Raw genomic sequence first — 20905 nt, 5'->3', positions numbered from 1 at the left:
TGATTCTACATTACACGGACAGCCAGTAAAGTGAATAAAGTAACACATTCAACTTTCAAGGGGTTCTGTGTTTTGATAGAGATGGTGCTTTTTTATATTTCAGTGATGGAAAGTCCTGAAAGTTGAGATGAATGCATGAACTAGTTTCTCAAAATCATCTTAAGATATAAATTCTCTAACTTTCCGATTCATCAAGTGATAAAAGATGCCCTACATGTGTTGCTGATGGGATTTTTAATATCATCAAAACAAATCCCATAACAAATCTAAAATATGAAATTGATGACTTCTAAAAAGTATTGTCTGACTTGTTGTCAATGTCATAAAATAGACATTGTGTCACATTTGGGTGACACATCCCTTCATTATGAAAAGGATGTCAGGCCAGTAATATCTTTTAGACCTCCAAAAATATAGTAATGTTGTCTGACACCAGAACATTTCTCCTGCAAGGCCAAAATGCAGCCAAGTTAAATCCTGTAGAGGGCTAAAGATCAGTCGCTTTTATGGTCTACGTATACAGGGACAGAAAGGAGACCAAAGTTAAATACAATTCACTGTGTGACACCTGTTTTTTAAAACCACTAATCACTCAGGACTTGAGTCATTTGAGGATAAAAAGTATGACGTTGGCCTAAGCATGTGATTATGAGGAAATGAGACAATGCTGATAGGGCTGGGAAAAGTGGATGAAAGGGGAAAGCCTGTTGAAGTCAAGTCTCAGACAGACAGTACAACCTCAGCTGAACACAAAAGATGGATGATAAATACTATAAGAATAGTGAAGGTAAAACTGTTATTGTGGATTACCAGCATTGAAGAAAGACTGTTTCATTTTTGAAAGAAGAAATATGAAAAAAAAACTAATTGTGAAACTAAAGTATCACTCAGTAGAGCTCATATCTCCGCCAGGGCCCAACAGTTCCTTTAAATTATATCAAGCTGCACCAAATTTCACACACGCATTACCTAAATGTGCCTGATTGTTTTCATCATGATCCATTAAATGTTCCCTGGGAAAACTGGGAAAATGTTAATACCTCACAACGTTATAGAAAAACCTCCTTGATTTGTCCCTGACTCATATCACATACTTCCACCAGGTTTTGTGAAAATCCGTTCTGTAGTTTCTGTTTTATCTTTCTTATAATCAACCAAAACAAATGGACATGAGTGAAAACATATATTCTCATCGGTGGATGTAATTAATCCTGTCCTTGCTTATTTCGTCATAATCATCCGTTTTGCCACTACATCCTCACCTGTATACCAGTGGGTTAATGCTGTGACATATTAAACATCTTTGGAAATGACAGCAAATTTGTGGCGTCTATTTTGTAATTACCAAGTAAGATCGTGGGGGCTGCTGTTTAGTAAAGGTTACATGCACATGTTTTGATTCCAATGTCAGTCAGTCAGACCCTGGTCACACAAACTAAACCCAAAACAACCCAACGACAGATTGACAGATTATGACCTCTCACTCTCAAGCAGCTTTCACACGTCCCGAAGTATATACTCTATTAGAGAGCAATCTGAAAATATGACCCAAAAAGGCCCTGGGTGTTAACAGCTGCGACTGCAGCCAAAACACATGTGTTGTTTTTGCTTGCCGGGGTCGAGAGCTGCATAAATCTGCTCTGAACAGACTCCACGAGCATATTGTGTGTGCAGTTCTAAACTATGCAACTAGGTTAAATCATATGTTCACATTCACTGATTTAGAGTGTTTAACCTGGGTTAGGAGCCAACACGAGGCTGCAAGATAAATGCTTAGCAATATGAATAAAAGGATTGGAGAGTATAAAAATATTTCTGCTGCACAAAATAATTCCTAATTTTCACATTCCTGTAAGATGTTTTTATTTTATTATGGTAAATAAATTGTACCTGTTAAGGCCATTAAAAAAAAAACATGTAATAATTAGGTTACTGGTCAAACAAATCACAACCAAATTCCCTTGGGATCAATAAAGTACCTACCTACCTATCTATCAATCTACTAAAACCCTTAGACATACTACACACTGCTTCATGTGTAAAGTTGGGAACCATTGCTTTGGATTGCAGAAAATGTCAGATCATTTTCCAACACTATAAACAAGGTTAAGTTATGCAGAAGTACAGTTCTAATGGTCTTATTCATAATGATATAAAATATGTGTTTGTGATTTTATTTTTGTGTCCATGACTCACTGTGAGTAAGGGGTAAAAATAATGGCTCTGTAAACTCTACAATTTGTAGACTGAATGGTAGCAGAGTGTTAAAATAGCAGTCAGATAAAGACTCATGCTCTGTCCAAAGCTTTCCACCCTCAGGCTGTTTCATACATCGGCTCGGCTCTACATGGAGCTGGGAGTTAAGAATCACAAGAAACTGGCTCGGTACCTCTCACAAATCCTTTGGAAAGGCAGCCGAATGTGGAAGGAGTAGATTTAGTGGGATTCAGCGATTTGACGCACGCCACTGACGGCAGTGATGGAGTCTTGGGCTTCACTGTCCTGCTCTTTACAGTGGAGATCTATGAAGGTTTTCGCTGCCCTCCCTGCACACTCTGCCTTTCCCCCCCGATTTCACACGTCAGACGAGAAACAACGTACTGGACTCCTGAAGCACTCTATAGCCCAAACACCCACAAAACTGTCAGTGTCTGAGTGGAGCCGGATTCTGCTTCATGTAGTGCACCAGTGTATGTAATCAAGTGCTGCTGTGAGAGAGGGAATTCAGGAACGATTAAAAGCCACTAAATCACCCTGTCACTGCACTGTGCGTGTGTGTGTGTGCGGGTGTGTGTGTGCGGGTGTGTGTGCATGCATGCTTTATTTGTTTGTGCCCGCTTACTTCTTATTGCCTTTCATCGCAACAACTTGCTCGGACAAGCAGCCATAAGTCATTGAAAGTGGCCGTCAGACAGAGGACATGATTTCCTGTCTAAATTAATGACTGGACACCGGACTTGGCATTGGACAAGTAAACACCACACACACACACACACACTCATTGAGAAGCTTGCAGTGTCTCTTTCATTCTTGCATGCAGCTTTCTTTTCTTCCTCTAACCTTCTCCCTCCCTCTCTTCCTCCTGTTTTCCCTCTAACAGGGAACACACAAATATGTGAAATACAAAGAGAAGGCAGGCTGAGGCCGTTGTGCAGGTGGGTGACTTTGCAGTGGCTCAGTCGGGACACAATGTTACTCAGCTCCCCGGGGTGGGGGGGTTGGTGGGTCCCTGTACCTGCTGCTGCACAGAGACATACTGCACCAGCCTGCCTTCCATTAACTGTCCCTGTCTGACTCCCCCCGGTGACTCCACGCGGCCATGTGGCTCCTCCTGTGAGACGCCGTCAGGGGTTGTGCACTCAGACTGATGCTCAGAGGACTAAAAGTAATTGGTAAAAGGTGCAGCAGCCTGCAGAGAGAAGGCGACAGCGCCACAGAGAGATGAGCTGCTGAAAAGCTAAAGAACACTGATTAGAGGGTGCGTGTCTCGCCATTTCATTTCATCAGCGGCAGTTGGGAAATTGATGGGGCCTCATATTATATGACCATTTAAAAAGCACGAAAATGTTATGTGTGGACGTGACCACTTACCTCTTAACTTTCAGCAACTCCCTGCTGTCTGATGTGACCATCACACATGTTACCCTGCACTGCCCTCTGCTGGTAGGTGCACTCAAACCCAAGTCTCATGTGGATTGGATGAGAATGAAAATTAGTCATAAGAAAAACAGTTTCAGGTACACACCGCATGACTTCTGGCTGTGCCCCTGTATTGATAATTTCGATTTAAAAAGCGACTTTGCTTTCACTTTTAAAAACTACACTGCCACTTGTTTGTCTCCCTCTCCACGCTGCTATTTCAACATCTCTCCCTCACGTCCAGCGTGTGACCAGACCTCTCCCCAGCATGACTCACCGTGCACTGCTTACACACGCACGTCATTAACAGAGACTTACACATACACACCCACACACATAAATACACAGACTCACTGCTCTGGAAGGTGACATTCATTAGGCCGTCTGCCAAATCACCAGGCGAGATAGGGTGGTCACAGCCAACTATACAAAGGCACCGTTCACTTTGAAAGCCTCCTGGCAGCTGTGCTACATCGGCTATCGTATGTATATGTTTGTGAGCGTGATGAAAAGTGTAATTAAGGTGTAGAAACTTTATAAGTCACCTTCCTTCACTCCACATGAATTGAAATGCAAAAGCCTGATTAGAATAGACTGATCGACAAGCACTTTAGATAAAAGTGATGTGGTTGTTAAATGGGTTTTGCTGATTTCGTGTGTGTGTGTGTGTGTGTGTGTGTGTGTGTGTGTGTGTGTGTGTGTGTGTGTGTGTGTGTGTGTGTGTATGTGGGGTCCAAGTATTACTGTTGTAGGGACCTAAATATGTTTACACACTCACATTATGGGGACTTCATGGGGACAAAAAGCAAGTCCTCATAACGTAAATGTTTAGAGTTTAAGGTGAAGACATGTTCTAAGCTTAGCGTTAGGTAATCTTATGTTTAGGTCAAGGTTTCGGGTAAGAGTTAGGGTTAGGCATGCAGTAACTTTGGTTAGGGTTAGAGTAAGTCTCGAAGAAATCAGTGGAAGTCAATGTAATGTCTTCCGACGTCATTGAGCAGGCTGTTGCAACGAGAAATGGCCGAGGGGTTAGGTAAGGGTAAATGTGTGTGTGTGTGTGTGTGTGTGTGTGTGTGTGTGTGTGTGTGTGTGTGTGTGTGTGTGTGTGTGTGTGTGTGTGTGTGTGTGAGAGAGAGAGAGAGAGAGAGAGAGAGACCGAGAGAGAGGTCGACACAGTCAGTTTACTGTGGGTCTCAGGTTTGCTGTCAGATAGGCAGGTGTCTCTAATAATGTCGCAGACCCTATGAGGTTCAGAGCTGACGTGAAGGGCCCAGACTCAATAGCAGGTCAATTACCATTTCCCAGACAACATCTGGACGACACAGTGGCCACCCAGCTGCTATTTCACACCTCTTAATTTCCCCTCTGCTCAGAATAGCAACAGAAACTATGTAATCGCGGCCTAATGACTCTGTTTTTTCACTTGTACTGAATGTTGAAGTGCATAAAGCCGTTTTAATGAATCCTGTGCGTAGGGAGGGACATAAAACAGTCAATCTATATCTATATAGATCAGTAATTTGTTTAATCCAGTCCCACATTATATTCAGTCTTTCCACTGATTTGCGTTCAGACCTCATCATGAGGTTTTTATGCCCTTGACGTCTCCCACCATACTGCTGCTCGGATCACAGACATAAAAGACAAGCATGAGACATGCAACGTTTACAACATCTATTATTTATTCTCAGCCGAGGGAGACTTCTCACGGCACAGTGGAATATCTAACTCTGTATTTTTTTTTTTTATATACTCAGAGTAGGACAGAGAGTGAGTGTCGGCATAAACTGACTGATCCAAGAGCTGATAGCAGCAATCACAGTATCCTGTAGAGGGCTAAAGATCAGTCGCTTTTATGGTCTAAGTTTACAGGGACAGAAAGGAGACCAAAGTTAAATACAATTCACTGTGTGACACCTGTTTTCTAAAACCACTAATCACTCAGGACTTGAGTCATTTGAGGATAAAAAGTATGACGTTGGCCTAAGCATGTGATTATGAGGAAATGAGACAATGCTGATAGGTCTCAGACAGACAGTACAACCTCAGCTGAACACAAAAGATGGATGAGAAATACTATAAAAAAACAAAATTAAATTAAATAAAAATGTAAAAGCACAAAATCTGCAGGGTTTTAATGAATTAGAATCACAATAAATAATTTAAAGGCTAATGGCAGCTGCAGGCCGAATTAACTCCTGTGTGTCTTTGTCCTACATGTGAGCAAACTGTATGGAAACACACTTAGACATACAGAACAAGGGATGGCCAGGGTCTGCCAGGATTTCACAGAAATGTTCTGAGAGTCCTGTCCATTTAAGTCCGGGTAAGGTCATCAAGGCATTTCTATGCCTTGTAACTTACTCTTGATTTTGAGGTTATGTGACACACACAGCTGAAAAGGGAAAATATGAAGACAGATTCAATAAAGAAGGTCGGCAATTAAAGATTTTCATAAAAGTTGTCAACATTAACACTTCGAAGCTTACGGTAAAAGTGCCGGTGAATCTTACTCCAATCAGCTCCCAGCTTTATTCTTACATATTGTTTGGGTCAAATTTGAACTGGTTTGACATTTGACAGCAGAAACAACCTAAATGTTAATTTTTAAGCCACATCATTTTGTACATTGAAGCTGTTCTGGGTCAAATTTGAATGGTAAGTATTGAAATGTATTTCAGATGTACCCGTGGGTGTGAATCAAGGAAAATTATACTTTGGGGGAATCTGGGAACTGTGAAACTGTAGATTCCATGCCTGTGAATATGTTTTATGGGACTGTAGTGATAGTAGTGAAGAAGTAGAACATAAGGAATAGAGGTCATGAGGCCTATGACCTCATGACCTCTATTCCTTATGTTGCAGCAGCAAGCACAAAAGCTTGAAACTGTTAAAATATACCTCAAAATTGATAAATGAAACCCAGCTAACCAGAAGGGATAAAAAATGGGGTTAGGGGGGTTCATGGGGGGTGCATAGGACTATAAGGTACCAGAGCTTCCAGGTCAGACTGGGCTTATAGTAGCAAGATTTACTGGTTTATATAATAAACTTTTCCCAAACGTTTTTCCTATTTTCAGTTTGAATCAAATATATTCAAATCATGGTTGTTGTTAGGTAGGTATGATATAATAATAATATAGGTATGATATTATTGATAGCAAATGTTTTTTCTCCATGAAAACGAGTGGTGTAACCCTAAAAAATACACTCTCCCTGCTCTTTGAAACGTGAATTCAGGATCAAGCACTCAATTGTTAATGTCTGACAGGCTGTTTATACATTCTAAACAAGATGAATTCCCCAACTGCTCAACGCAGGTAGCTGCCCACATTGAACCTAATAAATTAGGCAATGTTCCTTATTGTTATCAAATTATGTTTGTTTATGCATTGAGTTGTTTAAAATGTTTGATATTTTATTTTTTCAAAGGCTTTTTAGTTGTCCCACTTCCTCAAATCTGGTTGATAATGTGGGAAAGCACCAGTGGGTAATCTGGAACAGTCATCTAAATGCTCTAAATGGGGAAATATGCATTTAGGGACTTCCTGAAGTAAAAAGAAACTAAACTAAAGGGATGTAGCATATGGTCTCTAGTTTCAGACAGGAGTAAAAGGTAAATTCAATGTGTCCCTGTCTGTTTAAACTAATTGATCCAAAAAGCACAGAAGAGTGTCTGTCCTGTGGTCTACAGCCATTGGTTTCATAAGTGGAGAAGACAATGGGGTGGTCAGTGTTTATCTGACTCTCACCTGCAAGGAAAGTTCCCTGAGTCGCCCCAATAGAATAGTGATTTAATGAATTAATAAATCTGTTATTGTTATTTTTATTACTGTTGAATTTTAATTGATTTTTAAAATGTGTAGTGCAGTTCAGTGTTCAGTCGACCTGGACTGGCCCAGCGCGCACTGATGGTGACGATAAGAAGTTATGCAACATGTTTTTAACCGTGGCCCCGCCTCTGTGCAGCTCACACACCTCAACCGAGAGAAGCGGTGACAGAGCGCAGAGCTCAGGGCGCACAGCAGGACGCACGATGGGCTACTTTCCGGACTTTTCCATCGAAACCTGGACGTTAATAGTGTTTGTCATCACTCTCATCGCAGTGTGAGTATGGTTCTGTTGGTGTGTGTCCTCCAGATCTGCACAGTTTCCCAAACAAAAGTGAACAATTCCGCACAAAGGCGGAAACACTGAATCTGGCTGTTTCCTTTTCTTACAGCTCTTTGTAAGAGGCTGTGTGACAGTTTCTAGTTTCTTGTTTCCGCGCACGATTTATCTGACGTTTAATTTGAGGTTGTGAGTCCACGTGTGAAAACTGTAACGTTTGAGTCCGCGACATTTAAAGTGGAAAACAGGGCAACACTGTCAATGTTGTTTTCAGTAGCTGAAGACACTGATTCAAGTCTTTATTGTCACATAATAATAATAATAATATTAATAATATTAATAATATTAATAATATTAATATTAATAATCCATATCCACAAATCACACTTTGCCTCAAAGGGGTTAACAAGGTGCAACATCATCAGCAAGAGTGAGGAAAAACGACAAGAGTGACGGATCCCTCTCCCAGGACGGACAAAAGTTCAATAGGTGTCAACAAAATAACAATATTTAAACATTTTATTAGAAAAGACCACACCTAGAATTAATAGAGAGGTGTATAATGGTTGTATATGTGAGTAGGTATATTCTAATTGTAAGCAATCTAGCTGTAATCATAATCCACAATCAGCTGCCACCGTGATCCACGATCCACCATCATGGTCATGATCCAGGATCACGATAATAATTTATTTAGATAGCATCTTTCAAAACACAAGGCACACAATAGGAAACAGTTCAAACAATAAATAACATTTTATTGGTCTCGCCCATATTCACAAATCACAATTTGCCCGTTTGGGCTAAACAAGGTGTGACACACCCTCTGTCCTTGACTCTCAGCAAGAGCGACGAAAAACTACCCAAATATTCTTTTAACGGGGGAAAAAAAGTGTAGTTAAAGTTAATAATCAAACAATAAGAAACAATTTGAAGATCACACATCACTAGAGCACAGAGCCCTTCAGTTTCTTATTGCACCTTATTCTACATACACAGACTTGGGTCCTGCTCAACCATGCAGTCTTTTCTTTATTACTTTAAATTTATATTGTACATTTCATACATGAACTGCAGCTGAAAGTGCTTTACAACAGTGAATTTACATAAAAGACATTCAACACAACAACAACAATTGTTCGCTTTTTAAATAATATGTAAACATAAATATATATATATATATATATATATTTCATAAGTACATTACATCAATGTAAAGGTGCCTTCAAATGAATGGATTCTGTCCCGAGTTAGATATGTTAATGATCACATACAGGCATAGCTGATAAGATAATAAAGGCTGTATTCAATTACAATGGGCTCCTTCGACAGCAGACTTTTTTTTTACATGCAATTGCAGGACAAACTAAGGTGTAATTATCAACATAAACAATGGCTTGTTTGGGATGAATTGAATATGCTGACTCACTGAAATGAGTCATGGGGCACTTAAATGGAACTTAATGGAGCTTTATTACCAGTGCTTTCACAAGTTAAGATATCCTGATTATCCTCCATGAAAATGTCCAAAGATCACAAGATTTTCTTTTGGTTGGATTTAATATCTAGCAAGCATCCACAGAAACCATTCAGACCACTTCTTCTGCTCTACACCCTGTGGTCCTTATGCTCCAACAGACACGGGGGAACCAGCCTATACAGAACTGAAAGAAAGGATTTTTATGGTTTCAAATATTTAGCAAATGCAGAAATGCAGCTGATGACAGAAAAAGGATGAAACTGTAAACTTAGTTGAAGCTTCGAAGTATCAAGTATTGTGTTTTGACTGATAAACCCATCAAAGAATACTAAAGCATCTTACAGATACTATAATGTTATCGAATAGACATAACAGTTGCACAAGGACAGGATTCATGTTGTTTGATAGGAAGGTGCAAGAAGTCAGTAAACAGGCAACTTGTTTTTCTCACATTTTTCATTTAAAAATAGAATAAGAGAAAGAAGTCGATGCACGAAAAACAAAACTTGATTTAAATTGTTTAAATTCAAACTTTATTTTATTTTTTTATTACCTTTCATACATGAAATGCAGCTGAAAGTGCTTTACAACAGTGAATTCACATAAAAGACAAAGATATTCAACGAACATAAAAACAATTGTAAACTTTTTAATAATGGATTTGTTCTCACTTTCCTGCTTTTTTAATCCCCAGGTATGGATATGCTCCATATGGCGTTTTTAAGAAGTTAGGCATCCAAGGACCCAAACCTTTGCCCTTTATTGGGACATTTTTGGGTACAGGAAGGTGAGACATGTTTTCCAGTGATCTAAGCTGACACTCTGCTGATGATGGTTTTGACTCTTTTGATTCCTCTGTCACTCGTCTCCACAGGGCGTCCACAATTTTGACACGGACTGCTTTAAGAAATATGGCAGGATGTGGGGGTAAGTGTTTGATATGAATTAAGAATACATCCTACATGTCTCATGCGATGTCCCACGCTGTATTCGACTTACTTCAATATCTGTTGTTGCATTACAAGGTGTTACGATGGCAGACAGCCTCTCTTGGCTATAATGGACACAGCCATGATCAAAACAGTCTTGGTTAAGGAGTGTTATTCTGTCTTCACCAACAGACGGGTAAGGAAAAGCAACACAAATTAACATTTGGTTAATTTCATTTGAACTAAATGTAATGAAGGTGTCCTCTGTGGGTGTGTGGTTCAGGATTTGGGCCTAAACGGACCCTTACATGATGCTGTGTCAATAGTAGAAGATGAGCAATGGAAGAGGATTCGCAGTGTGCTCTCACCGTCATTCACCAGTGGCCGACTGAAAGAGGTTAAAAATATGTACTTTTTGTTTTTTTGCATTATTCACATATTCACACTAAAACTGGTTGATGTCTATATGCAAATATTTGACAATTCATTGTTTTCTTTTGAGCAGATGTACACAATAATGTTTAAACACTCGAGTAACCTGATCGAGAGTCTTCACAAGAAAGTCGCTGCGGATGAAGTCATTGAAGTTAAAGAGTGAGTAATGTTAAGTTGCTTTCAGACATGCACTGAGCGGTTTATGAGAACTCATCGTGGAGTGGGGGGTTGATGACATATGTAACACGTGACAAAATGAAAAAGATAAAACAAATTATATATATCTCATGATGAAAAATGTAGAAGACAGGTGAATATGTCAGAGAGCTTTTGGTGATCAGGGCTGATGCTGGTGTCAGTCTGCTGTAAACAGAAACACGTGATCTCCACAGCAGAATTAATACATGTTATGTCCTGACATCCTCCAGAGGTTATGTCTGAAAACGGCTTTACTCTTTGTGATGAGATTCATTAGTTTCCCGTTTGTTTTACTTTGTCTTACTCAAGGATTATTGGTATTACTGTACTCCAATTGGAATTACGTGCCTTTTTTACAGAGTATTTGGGACCGTACAGTATGGATGTTGTGACCAGCACTTCTTTCAGCGTGGACATTGATTCCATCAATCATCCCTCTGATCCGTTTGTAACAAACATCAGAAAATGGTCAAGTTAACTTCCTGAATCATTAATTGTGCTTATCGTATGTTGAACATTATTCTGTGACCAGAATATCTATTTTGTCGTCTTTCTTTGACATTCAAATGAACTGTTTCTCTTCTTATTCCTTTCAGTTCTGTTTCCATTCTTGGGACCAGTCTTTAAAAAGATTGGATGTGGCATTATTCCCTGCTGAAGTGTCTAACTTCTTCTACAGCTTTCCTACAGATGATAAAATCCGATCGGAAGAAGGCTGACCACAAAGTAATTCAGCGCAGCTACAGTGGATTGAATTTGTGAAATTTTGTTTTTTTCAATTTTCTTTCGTGTAAGATTCCCCTTGAACAACAACTGTGTGTTTTTTGTCTGGCAGACCGAGTGGACTTCATGCAGCTGATGGTGGACTCTCAGGTTTCAGAGAACAATAAAAACGACGGCAGTTTGCAAAAAGGTAGAGAAAGAAACTGGATGGACACGTTTAAGTTCTTAGTTTTTCTCTATAGTCATACCTTAAGCTTATTTTATTATATTTTACATGTAAACAAAGAGTGTAGTCAAAGATATCAATGTTCACATTGTGTTTCATTATACATAGTTGTTGAACTGCATGTTGTCGACTACTGACAAGTAAAACTGGAAGTTTGGAGGCAACTAGAGATGAAAGCTTCTTCTTCTTTGTGAGGTTTATTGGCAACCAACATCAAGGTGCATTACTGCCATCTACTGCTGTACTTGTCTTTCCCTTTTCATTACTTCAGACACCTCAAGGTGGGTGGGTAGGATAAAAAAATTGGGTCATAGCATCTGGTCAGCTTTAGATGTCATCTTGCAAATATTGTCATGTGACCTTTTGACTGCTGAAGTTCAAACAAAGAATCAGACAATATTCAGAAGCATAGGACGGGAGATGAACGTTCTCGTTAGGCAGGCAGAATTCAGCATGAACTTGGTAGATAGCGATTCACTGTGCCGTGATCGTGTGAAATACAATTCTCAGCAGGTAGGCAGGTCTCAGCTGAACATCTCATCTCTGATGAAGCACCGTTTGCATGTGTCATCCCCCTGTTCCCCTCACAGCCCATCAGCTCATGCGTCAATCATCTGGAGATACCCTATTAAAGGGGACATAGCATGCAAATTCCACTTGTTAGTGCTTCTACAGGTTAATGTGGGTATCTGGCATGTCTACCAACCCAAAACTCTGGGAAAAAACACAAGCGCGTTTTGTTATGGTTCCTCTAAGTCAGAAACGTCATGCTTGAGTGACTCGAGTGAGCTTCCTGGGTTTTGTGTCGTAACAAGGCACTGGAAGTCCCCCCACACTCGTTACGCCGGGTTTACACCGGACGCAGCGAGGCTGCGAGGCAGCGCAGCACCGTTCCCAAGCATGCAGCCGCTGGCTGTTCACACGTGATGAGCATTTCTCCGCGCTGGTCAGCCCGCGATTCACTCACATGTGGCATTTGTCTGGATCGTTGGGACTGGGAGGCTGCAGCAGCTGCTCGGGCGCGACCGCTCGCTCTCCGCCCTATAGACTGGGGCGACTATGGGGCTGGTCAGCCCCATAGACTGTATATATAAGGTCAGCCCGCGATTCTGCTTTCTCCGCTTGTTGTTGTACCCGTTGAATGTCGGGGTTCAGGGGTAAATGATGGTCTTCATAGCCCCCCCCCACCCCTCTCTTTCTCTCTCTGTCTGTCTGCTTGTGTGCTTGTAGTGGATGGGCAGAGGGGGACATTTAATTATGTGATTGGGAAAATTAAAACTCCAGGACAACAGAAGGGGAATACAAAGTATGGGATGCATATTTGATAATTTATATCATATAAAATATGTAATTTATATCATTTAAAATCATGGGGGGAGAGGGGAGAGGGGGGAGCTGGCTCATTAGCATTTAAAGGAACAGGCACTCAAAACAGGTCACTCTGTGGAGGGCTGTTTTATACAGGGTAAAAAGGGTGCTGTTTTAAATGATCCTTGTGGTATTTTGACCAAAGTATGTTACAGACATTTCATTAAGACCCCAAGGAACCATATCAACTTGTGGTAAAATGGGCATGCTATGTCCCCTTTAAGTAATATTTCCTCCAAGTTTGGTGAAAGTACTTCCTTGTGTTTCTGATTTGTTTTGCACAAACACTCTCTGGGGTGACATCAATACCCGACTCCCTGCTATTATTTCCCAAGCAATTATTTTCTGATTCTTTATAGATGACAGTGTTGCCCACAAGTCCATAAGTATAGTCATTGTAGTAACAATACAATAGTTGAATTATGTTGTGTGTGTGTTGCAGGGCTGACTGATCACGAAATCCTGTCTCAGGCCATGATATTCATCTTTGCTGGCTATGAAACCACGAGCAGCACACTTGGCTTTATATCCTACAACCTGGCAACCCACCCTCACATCCAAAAGACCTTGCAAAAGGAGATTGATGAAACCTTCCCAGAAAAGGTATCTATAATCTGTAATGAATTATCAATCAATCAATCAAATTGTATTTGTATAGCCCATATTCACAAATCACAATTTGTCTCATAGGGCTTTATCAATTAATTAGCAACTGGTTCTGTGCTACCAACTCATTACAACTTTAAATGGACTTCCTGTAGTGTGAGCCCACCTATGAAGGCCTGATGCAGATGGAATACCTGGACATGGTGGTGAATGAGTCAATGAGGCTGTACCCTATTGCCAATCGATTGGAGAGAATGACGAAGGCCTCAGTGGAAGTGAACGGTGTGACCGTTCCGAAGGGAACAGTCATCATGGTACCAATTTACACTTTGCAACGGGACCCTGCTTTGTGGCCTGAGCCTGAGGCCTTCAAACCTGAAAGGTACTGTACAGGTTAAATTCAGATTTAACCCAAAATTAGTCGTGTGACTAAACTTCCCGATATTTCTATGGTGCTTGTCCTCTATATCTCTGATACACTCGATTCGTCCAGGGTGTACCCTGTCTCTCACGTCATGTCCAGACCCCCACTTTCAAAGGATGGAAGGATAGATTAGATCAGATATAATTAATCCCGAGAACCTAATTTGCCACCAAATACAGACAACAAACAGTAAACATTACATTCACAGTACATTTCACAATAATGAAAACCATAAAAAGCCATTTGAGAAATGATTATCATCTGACAGGTGCCATAGATCCAGCCCAAAACTGAAATGTGTTTAAAAAATCTGACTGCTGCTGGAATAAAAAACCTTCTTAGTCGTTCAGTAGAAACACTGAGGCGTCACTAGTCGATCACTGAATGAGTCTGTTAAGAACACTGTGTAAGGTATGGCCTTCAAAGTACAGGACTGTTTGAGGCTTGGTCCTTGTTCTCTTTTCTAAGGGGACCTCAAGTGAGAGTGGGGTAAGGCCAATCACTGAACCGGCCTTTTTAATCATCTTATTGATCTTGTATAAATGAGAAAAGTGGTATAGATGATGCAACTTACTGATATTTGTTAATGTTTTTTTCAGGTTCAGCAAAGAGAACAAAGACAACATCGACCCCTATGCCTTCCTGCCCTTTGGAGCCGGACCAAGGAACTGTATTGGAATGCGATTTGCTCTCTTGGCGATGAAGCTGGCCTTAGTCATGGTCCTTCAGAACTTTAGCTTTGTCACCTGCAAGGAAACACAGGTGAGAACACTGGTTTTTATTAAGTGTGGTCGTTTGAATTAGGATGTGAGCTTTGGTAGAGCCTCATTTCTGATACATTTTGTTTTCCTAGATTCCGATGGAGCTGGGAGTGGATGGTTTTACCACACCTGCCGTGCCCATCAAACTGAAACTCGAGCCCAGAGCCAGTGATTCTCCTTCAATCTAACTCTCATTATGTGGCAGTAACCTGGCAGCTCTCACTCTAACCTGCTTCACTATCAAGTCAACAGTTTATGTTCCGCTTTTAGAAAAATACAAAACATATACAGTATATTCTTCACAAATCACTCATCTAAAGACATTTTAGAGTACCATACAAAATAAAGCACCATATAAATTGGAGCATTGGGTATTTTTTTACGATTTATATTAATGTATAGAAAACGTATATAAATGTATAGAATGTATATCGATGACATCTTACAGATCATGTATATTTTCACTAATTATTTCGATTACATTTAAATAACAACATTTGGTTCTAGGAAACAAACCCCTGCTGATTTTTTTGTCGTCCTGATTGACTGACAGGCGTTGTTTTTTCCCTCATTGTATTTTAGTAGACAATATGAGGTGTTTTGATATTTTTTAAATCTTCAATATTAACACCACTGCTCTTTTTGTTACTTTTGTGTGACAGAATTAAATTGCAACATATCATCACAGTTTCTGTTTGCTGTTATTGTTTCAGGGCTGAACGTTGTGTGCAGTCTACGGTGCAGAATGAAGTTAGAAAACCTGCCTGGTTTAGATGCAATAACATTTTTACTGTCAATATTTTTAATTCAATATTTAACTTATTTTGTGTCAAAATCACACCCTAATCTGCACTGCACTTCCTTGGGAAATTTACAATACACATGCAGAGTGTGAAGCCGATAAGATGAATGGTTTCTGACATAAGGGTCCCACAAACAGACAGAGAGATATTTGGGCAATTAGTAGGTATGCTACTACATTGACTTGTAAATTTGCTTGAACATCATGAAGGCAACAACCCATTACAAGACATTGTAGGAGTCGATGGGATGAAGTAGTCCGGAGATCTCTCGTTTTTATGCACCTCTCGGCGTGCGTTTTATTTCATAAACATTTCCACAATACAGAGCACTTCCGGGTGTCACCCAACATCCGCTTTTAACCACTCCCAGTGCCCTTGTTACCTTGGTAACCCCACAGCGTGCAAACCACATAGTGCAATCAATTAGTGTAAACCAATGTCACAGCCTTTGGTGAATTCTGTCTTATCACGTGTCCACTACAACATGTTATTAGTTCCTCGATCCAATTAATGCACAACCTGCATCACTGCCATTTGAAACCACGGGGGCCACAGAGTGGGATTCAGGGATTTTGCTCTTGAGTGACATTTCCCATGGTTTGGGCATCCCTGGAATGAGGGAATGATTTTCCATGGACACTGATTTTGAGATATCAGGTGACACACAGAGAGTTTTGCCCTACACTGACATCCAGCAGCTCAAACACACAAATATCTAACTAAACTAACTCGGATAACAAAACTGTGTGTGTGTGTGTGTGTGTGTGCGCTTGCAGTTGCTACAATAGTAAGGACCGGCATTAGTTTTTTAACCAACAGAGTGAGGGAAGTGAGGACATTTTGGCCGGTTCCTTACTTTGTTTGCCTCTAAATAGTCTCCTAACCTAAATAGATGATATTCTCTGAGTTTCAGAAATGGTCCTCAGTTTGACCCAAAAGTGCATTTTACCCTAAAACTTTCACACACTTTTTGCTTACTGACCCCTCGCCCTAGAGTTGTTCTTCGGTACTGCACCAAAAATTATCCCCAAACTGCTAAATCTATAGGCCTAATCCTGTGCTACTGTGCAAAGAGGAATAAACAGACACAAGATTAACAGTTTTGTACTAGACATTTGCAATTCTTATTTTTGATCAAACTTAAATGTAACTCAATAGATATTTATCGAATTTTTCTCTGAAATATCAGGTTTGATCAATAGTGTCATGGTGGTGTAAACAGTATTCAATTAACAATTTTTTTAAATATTGTGTAATATTGTAGAAATTTATGTATTAATAAATAATCTAATATATATAAGATCATATATATAATATAAGATCCCTGTAAAGCATTGATAAATGATCATAATATTAAATGTGTATTTACTTAATAATCTACTGTGTGATTGAAACACTCACTACTAGGCCGTATGCTTTTACAAATGCCTGTCAAATTTGATACTGAATATATTTAATTTCACATGGTCATGCTGTCAGAAGCAAAATTATTAGTGAATTATTAGCAAAATATTAGTTCTATAAACATATTAGAAGATATATTAATGTAATTGTTTTTGAAAATTCACCTTTTTTAAATTCTTTTTACAGGACTAATTATAATTCCACTGACGGATATAAAAAGGTTTTACAATGTTTATGTACTTAACTTTAGTGATTAATTAATTAACTGAATTTACACCTCAGCAATTAAACTAATGGAATGTACCAAATATGTTAAAGCTAAAAAAATACCCACAAGCTGTGGCCCTGTGGAGCAACCGCAGCCAGTGAGTCCACAGAGTTACAGGGATCGTCAGTGAAGAAGGTCGAGATTGAGCCGTCGATCGCAAACGACAGGTTGGCTGCCACCGGTCTAAAGACTAAACACATGGTGAAAATGACCTTGTTTCGAGTCGAATTTGAATATTGGGGCTTACGGACACTTGCCTGACACCACGGGAGCAGTATGGAGGCTTTTTCTGTTTTTGTCTTTTGCTGGGTTTTTTTACGTTTAAAGAATTAGTCACCATTTACTTTAATTGTTTTGGATTTGGCGGCAACACTGTTTACCCCTGGAACTCCAAAGGTGTTTTGTGGACTCAAACACTTCACCCACACCTCCATCGGCATAGTGGTGAGTGGGAGAAAGATGCAGTTCAGTGTTCAGTTGACCTGGACTGGGCCAGCGCGCACTGGTGGTGACGAAAGGAAATGACGCAACATGTTTTTAACCGTGGCCCCGCCTCTGTGCAGCTCACACACCTGCACCGAGAGAAGCGGTGACAGAGCGCAGAGCTCAGGGCGCACAGCAGGACGCACGATGGGCTACTTCCCGGACTTTTCCATCGAAACCTGGACGTTGATAGTGTTTGCCATCACTCTCATCGCAGTGTGAGTATGGTTCTGTTGGTGTGTGTCCTCCAGATCTGCACAGTTTCCCAAACAAAAGTGAACAATTTCCCTGTTTCCTTTTCTTACCTCCTTTTGTAGGAGGCTGTGTGACAGTTTCTAGTTTCTTGTTTCCGCGCACTATTTATCTGACGTTTAATTTAAGGTTGTGAGTCCACGTGTGAAAACTGTAACGTATAAAGTGGAAAACAGGGCAACACTGTCAATGTTGTTTTCAGTAGCTGAAGACACTGATTCAAGGCTGTTTATTATCACAAAACAAAATAAAACCTATTTTATTTTAAGGCTTGATATTCTAAGTCTTTATTGTCACATAATAATAATAATAATAATAATAATAATAATAATAATAATCCATATACACAAATACTAAAAAAACCACAACCCTGGAGGTTTGTCAGTGCATGAAGGCACACGTGATGATTTGACTGGACTAAAGGTAGCCTACAGTTAAAGATTTACAGATGAATGTAATGTGTCCAAATAAAAAAAACTCTAGGGTGTAAAATGGATTCTAATATCAGACTATAAATATTTTGAATTGTCTGTGCACAAACGTGTTTTATTTTTTTCTGGTTTATGATAAATTGTTTGTACCAATAACAATGGTAAAAGTAAATATTGTAAATAACAGTAGCGATAGGGAGATGTCAAACAGCCTTGTGTGGGTGCTGCAAGGGTGTGTACATATAGATGTGCTTCTTTACCAAATATGTGTAAATATATGGGTACGTGGGATAAGAACTATACTGCATGTCTTATCGTGCCAGTAGGGGTGGGGTTTATGACCTGTATTTCAACCAGCAACAGGCGGGTGATCATCATAATTTAGTCCTGTTGTCATCTATATATACAGTCTGTGGACCCTGCTCAACCATGCAGTCTTTTCTTTAACATTACACCTGTGGTCACGTTGAAAGTGGCTGGAGACTTGCTTGGGAGTCAACATGAGTTAATATGGATGATAATTAAGGTGTATTTTGTGAATGGGTAAATGACAAACTGTACTGTAGAGCGCTTTGAGTGGTCGTCAAGACTAAGAAAGCTCTTTATAAATACAGACCCATTAACCATTTAATTTGCTCCACTGAATCTGGTGCAGCTGAGTTGATGGGTGACTCAGGAGGAGTTTACAGTTGAGGTCAGTGTGGGACCAAAGACGACCTCTAATCAGCCAAACAATAATTCATATCACTCCATGTGGGGGTACCATAAGTGTACAGGGGCCTTCAAATCAGTGGACACTTTCCTTAGTTAGATATGTTAATGGTCACATACAGGCATAGCTGATAAGATAATAAAGGCTGTATTCAATTACAATGGGCTCCTTCGACAGCAGACTTTTTTTTTATATGCAATAGCTGCACGAACACAGGTTTAATAATTAACATTAACAATAGCTTGTTTATTATGAATTGCATATGCTGACTCACTGAAACGAGTCCTTGGGCACTTAAATGGAACTTAATGGAGCTTTATTACCAAGTTAAGATATCCTGATTATCCTCCATGAAAATGTCCAAAGATCACAAGATTTTCTTTTGGTTGGATTTAATATCTAGCAAGCATCCACAGAAACCATTCAGACCACTTCTTCTGCTCTACACCCTGTGGTCCTTATGCTCCAACAGACACGGAGGAACCAGCCTATACCGAACTGAAAGAAAGGATTTTTATGGTTTCAAATATTTAGCAAATGCAGAAATGCAGCTGATGACAGAAAAAGGATGAAACTGTAAACTTAGTTGAAGCTTCGAAGTATCAAGTATTGTGTTTTGACTGATAAACCCATCAAAGAACACTTAGGCATCTTATAGATACTATAATGTTTTCGAATAGACATAACAGTTACACGAGGACAGGATTCATGTTGTTTGATAGTAAGGTGCAAGAAGTCAGTAAACAGGCAACTTGTTTTTCTCACATTTTTCGTTTAATAAATAGAATAAGAGAAAAAACTAAACTTTATTGAAATTGTACCTTTCATACATGAAATGCAGCTGAAAGTGGTTTACAACAGTTAAGTTACATAAAAGAAATAAAGATATTCAATGAACATAAAAACAATTGGAAACTTTTTTATAATATGTTTACATAATATATATATATATATATATATATATATATATATATATATATATATATATATATATATATATATATATATATATATATATATATGACTTCATTAATAATGGATTTGTTCTCACTTTCCTGCTTTTTTAATCCCCAGGTATGGATATGCTCCATATGGCGTTTTTAAGAAGTTAGGCATCCAAGGACCCAAACCTTTGCCCTTTATTGGGACATTTTTGGGGTACAGGAAGGTGAGACACGTTTTCCAGTGATCTAAGCTGACACTCTGCTGATGATGGTTTTGACTCTTTTGAGTCCTCTGTCACTCGTCTCCACAGGGCCTCAATTTTGACACGGACTGCTTTAAGAAATATGGCAGGATGTGGGGGTAAGTGTTTGATATGAATTAAGAATACATCCTACATGTCTCATGCGATGTCCCACGCTGTATTCAACTCACTTCAATATCTGCTGTTGCATTACAAGGTTTTACGATGGCAGACAGCCTCTCTTGGGTATAATGGACACAGCCATGATCAAAACAGTCTTGGTTAAGGAGTGTTATTCTGTCTTCACCAACAGACGGGTAAGGAAAAGCAACACGGGGGGGGGGGGCTCAAGACTAATTATTGAACCAAATGTAATGACGGTGTCCTCTGTGGGTGTGTGGTTTAGGATTTGGGCCTAAACGGACCCTTACGTGATGCTGTATCAATGGTAAAAGATGAGAAATGGA

The 20905-nt window shown here is 39.6% G+C and overlaps 1 protein-coding gene and 1 pseudogene across 3 annotated transcripts in view; both read left to right on the top strand.

The window, feature by feature from the left end:
* Positions 1-7549: 7549 nt before the first annotated feature.
* On the top strand, positions 7550-15581 carry LOC117764334 (annotated as a pseudogene).
* Positions 15582-17958: 2377 nt separating this feature from the next.
* LOC117764333 (cytochrome P450 3A40-like) overlaps positions 17959-20905 on the top strand; it is a 28164-nt gene continuing 25217 nt past the window's right edge. For 2 of the 3 annotated variants that reach the window (XM_034590023.1, XM_034590022.1), the window contains exons 1-5: positions 17959-18075; positions 20327-20420; positions 20508-20557; positions 20656-20755; positions 20845-20905. The exon at positions 20845-20905 is cut by the window's right edge and continues 53 nt beyond it. In XM_034590023.1, the coding sequence (XP_034445914.1) occupies positions 18005-18075; positions 20327-20420; positions 20508-20557; positions 20656-20755; positions 20845-20905 (376 nt within the window). In that variant the 5' untranslated portion in view covers positions 17959-18004. The remainder of the gene's footprint in view (positions 18076-20326; positions 20421-20507; positions 20558-20655; positions 20756-20844) is intronic. The other variant, XM_034590021.1, reaches the window with a different exon arrangement.

This window comes from Hippoglossus hippoglossus, chromosome 7 (assembly GCF_009819705.1).
Source record: "Hippoglossus hippoglossus isolate fHipHip1 chromosome 7, fHipHip1.pri, whole genome shotgun sequence".
Taxonomy (NCBI): Eukaryota; Metazoa; Chordata; class Actinopteri; order Pleuronectiformes; family Pleuronectidae; genus Hippoglossus; species Hippoglossus hippoglossus.
Note: the sequence above shows the minus strand (reverse complement) of the source record. Positions and strands in the feature narration are given on the sequence as shown.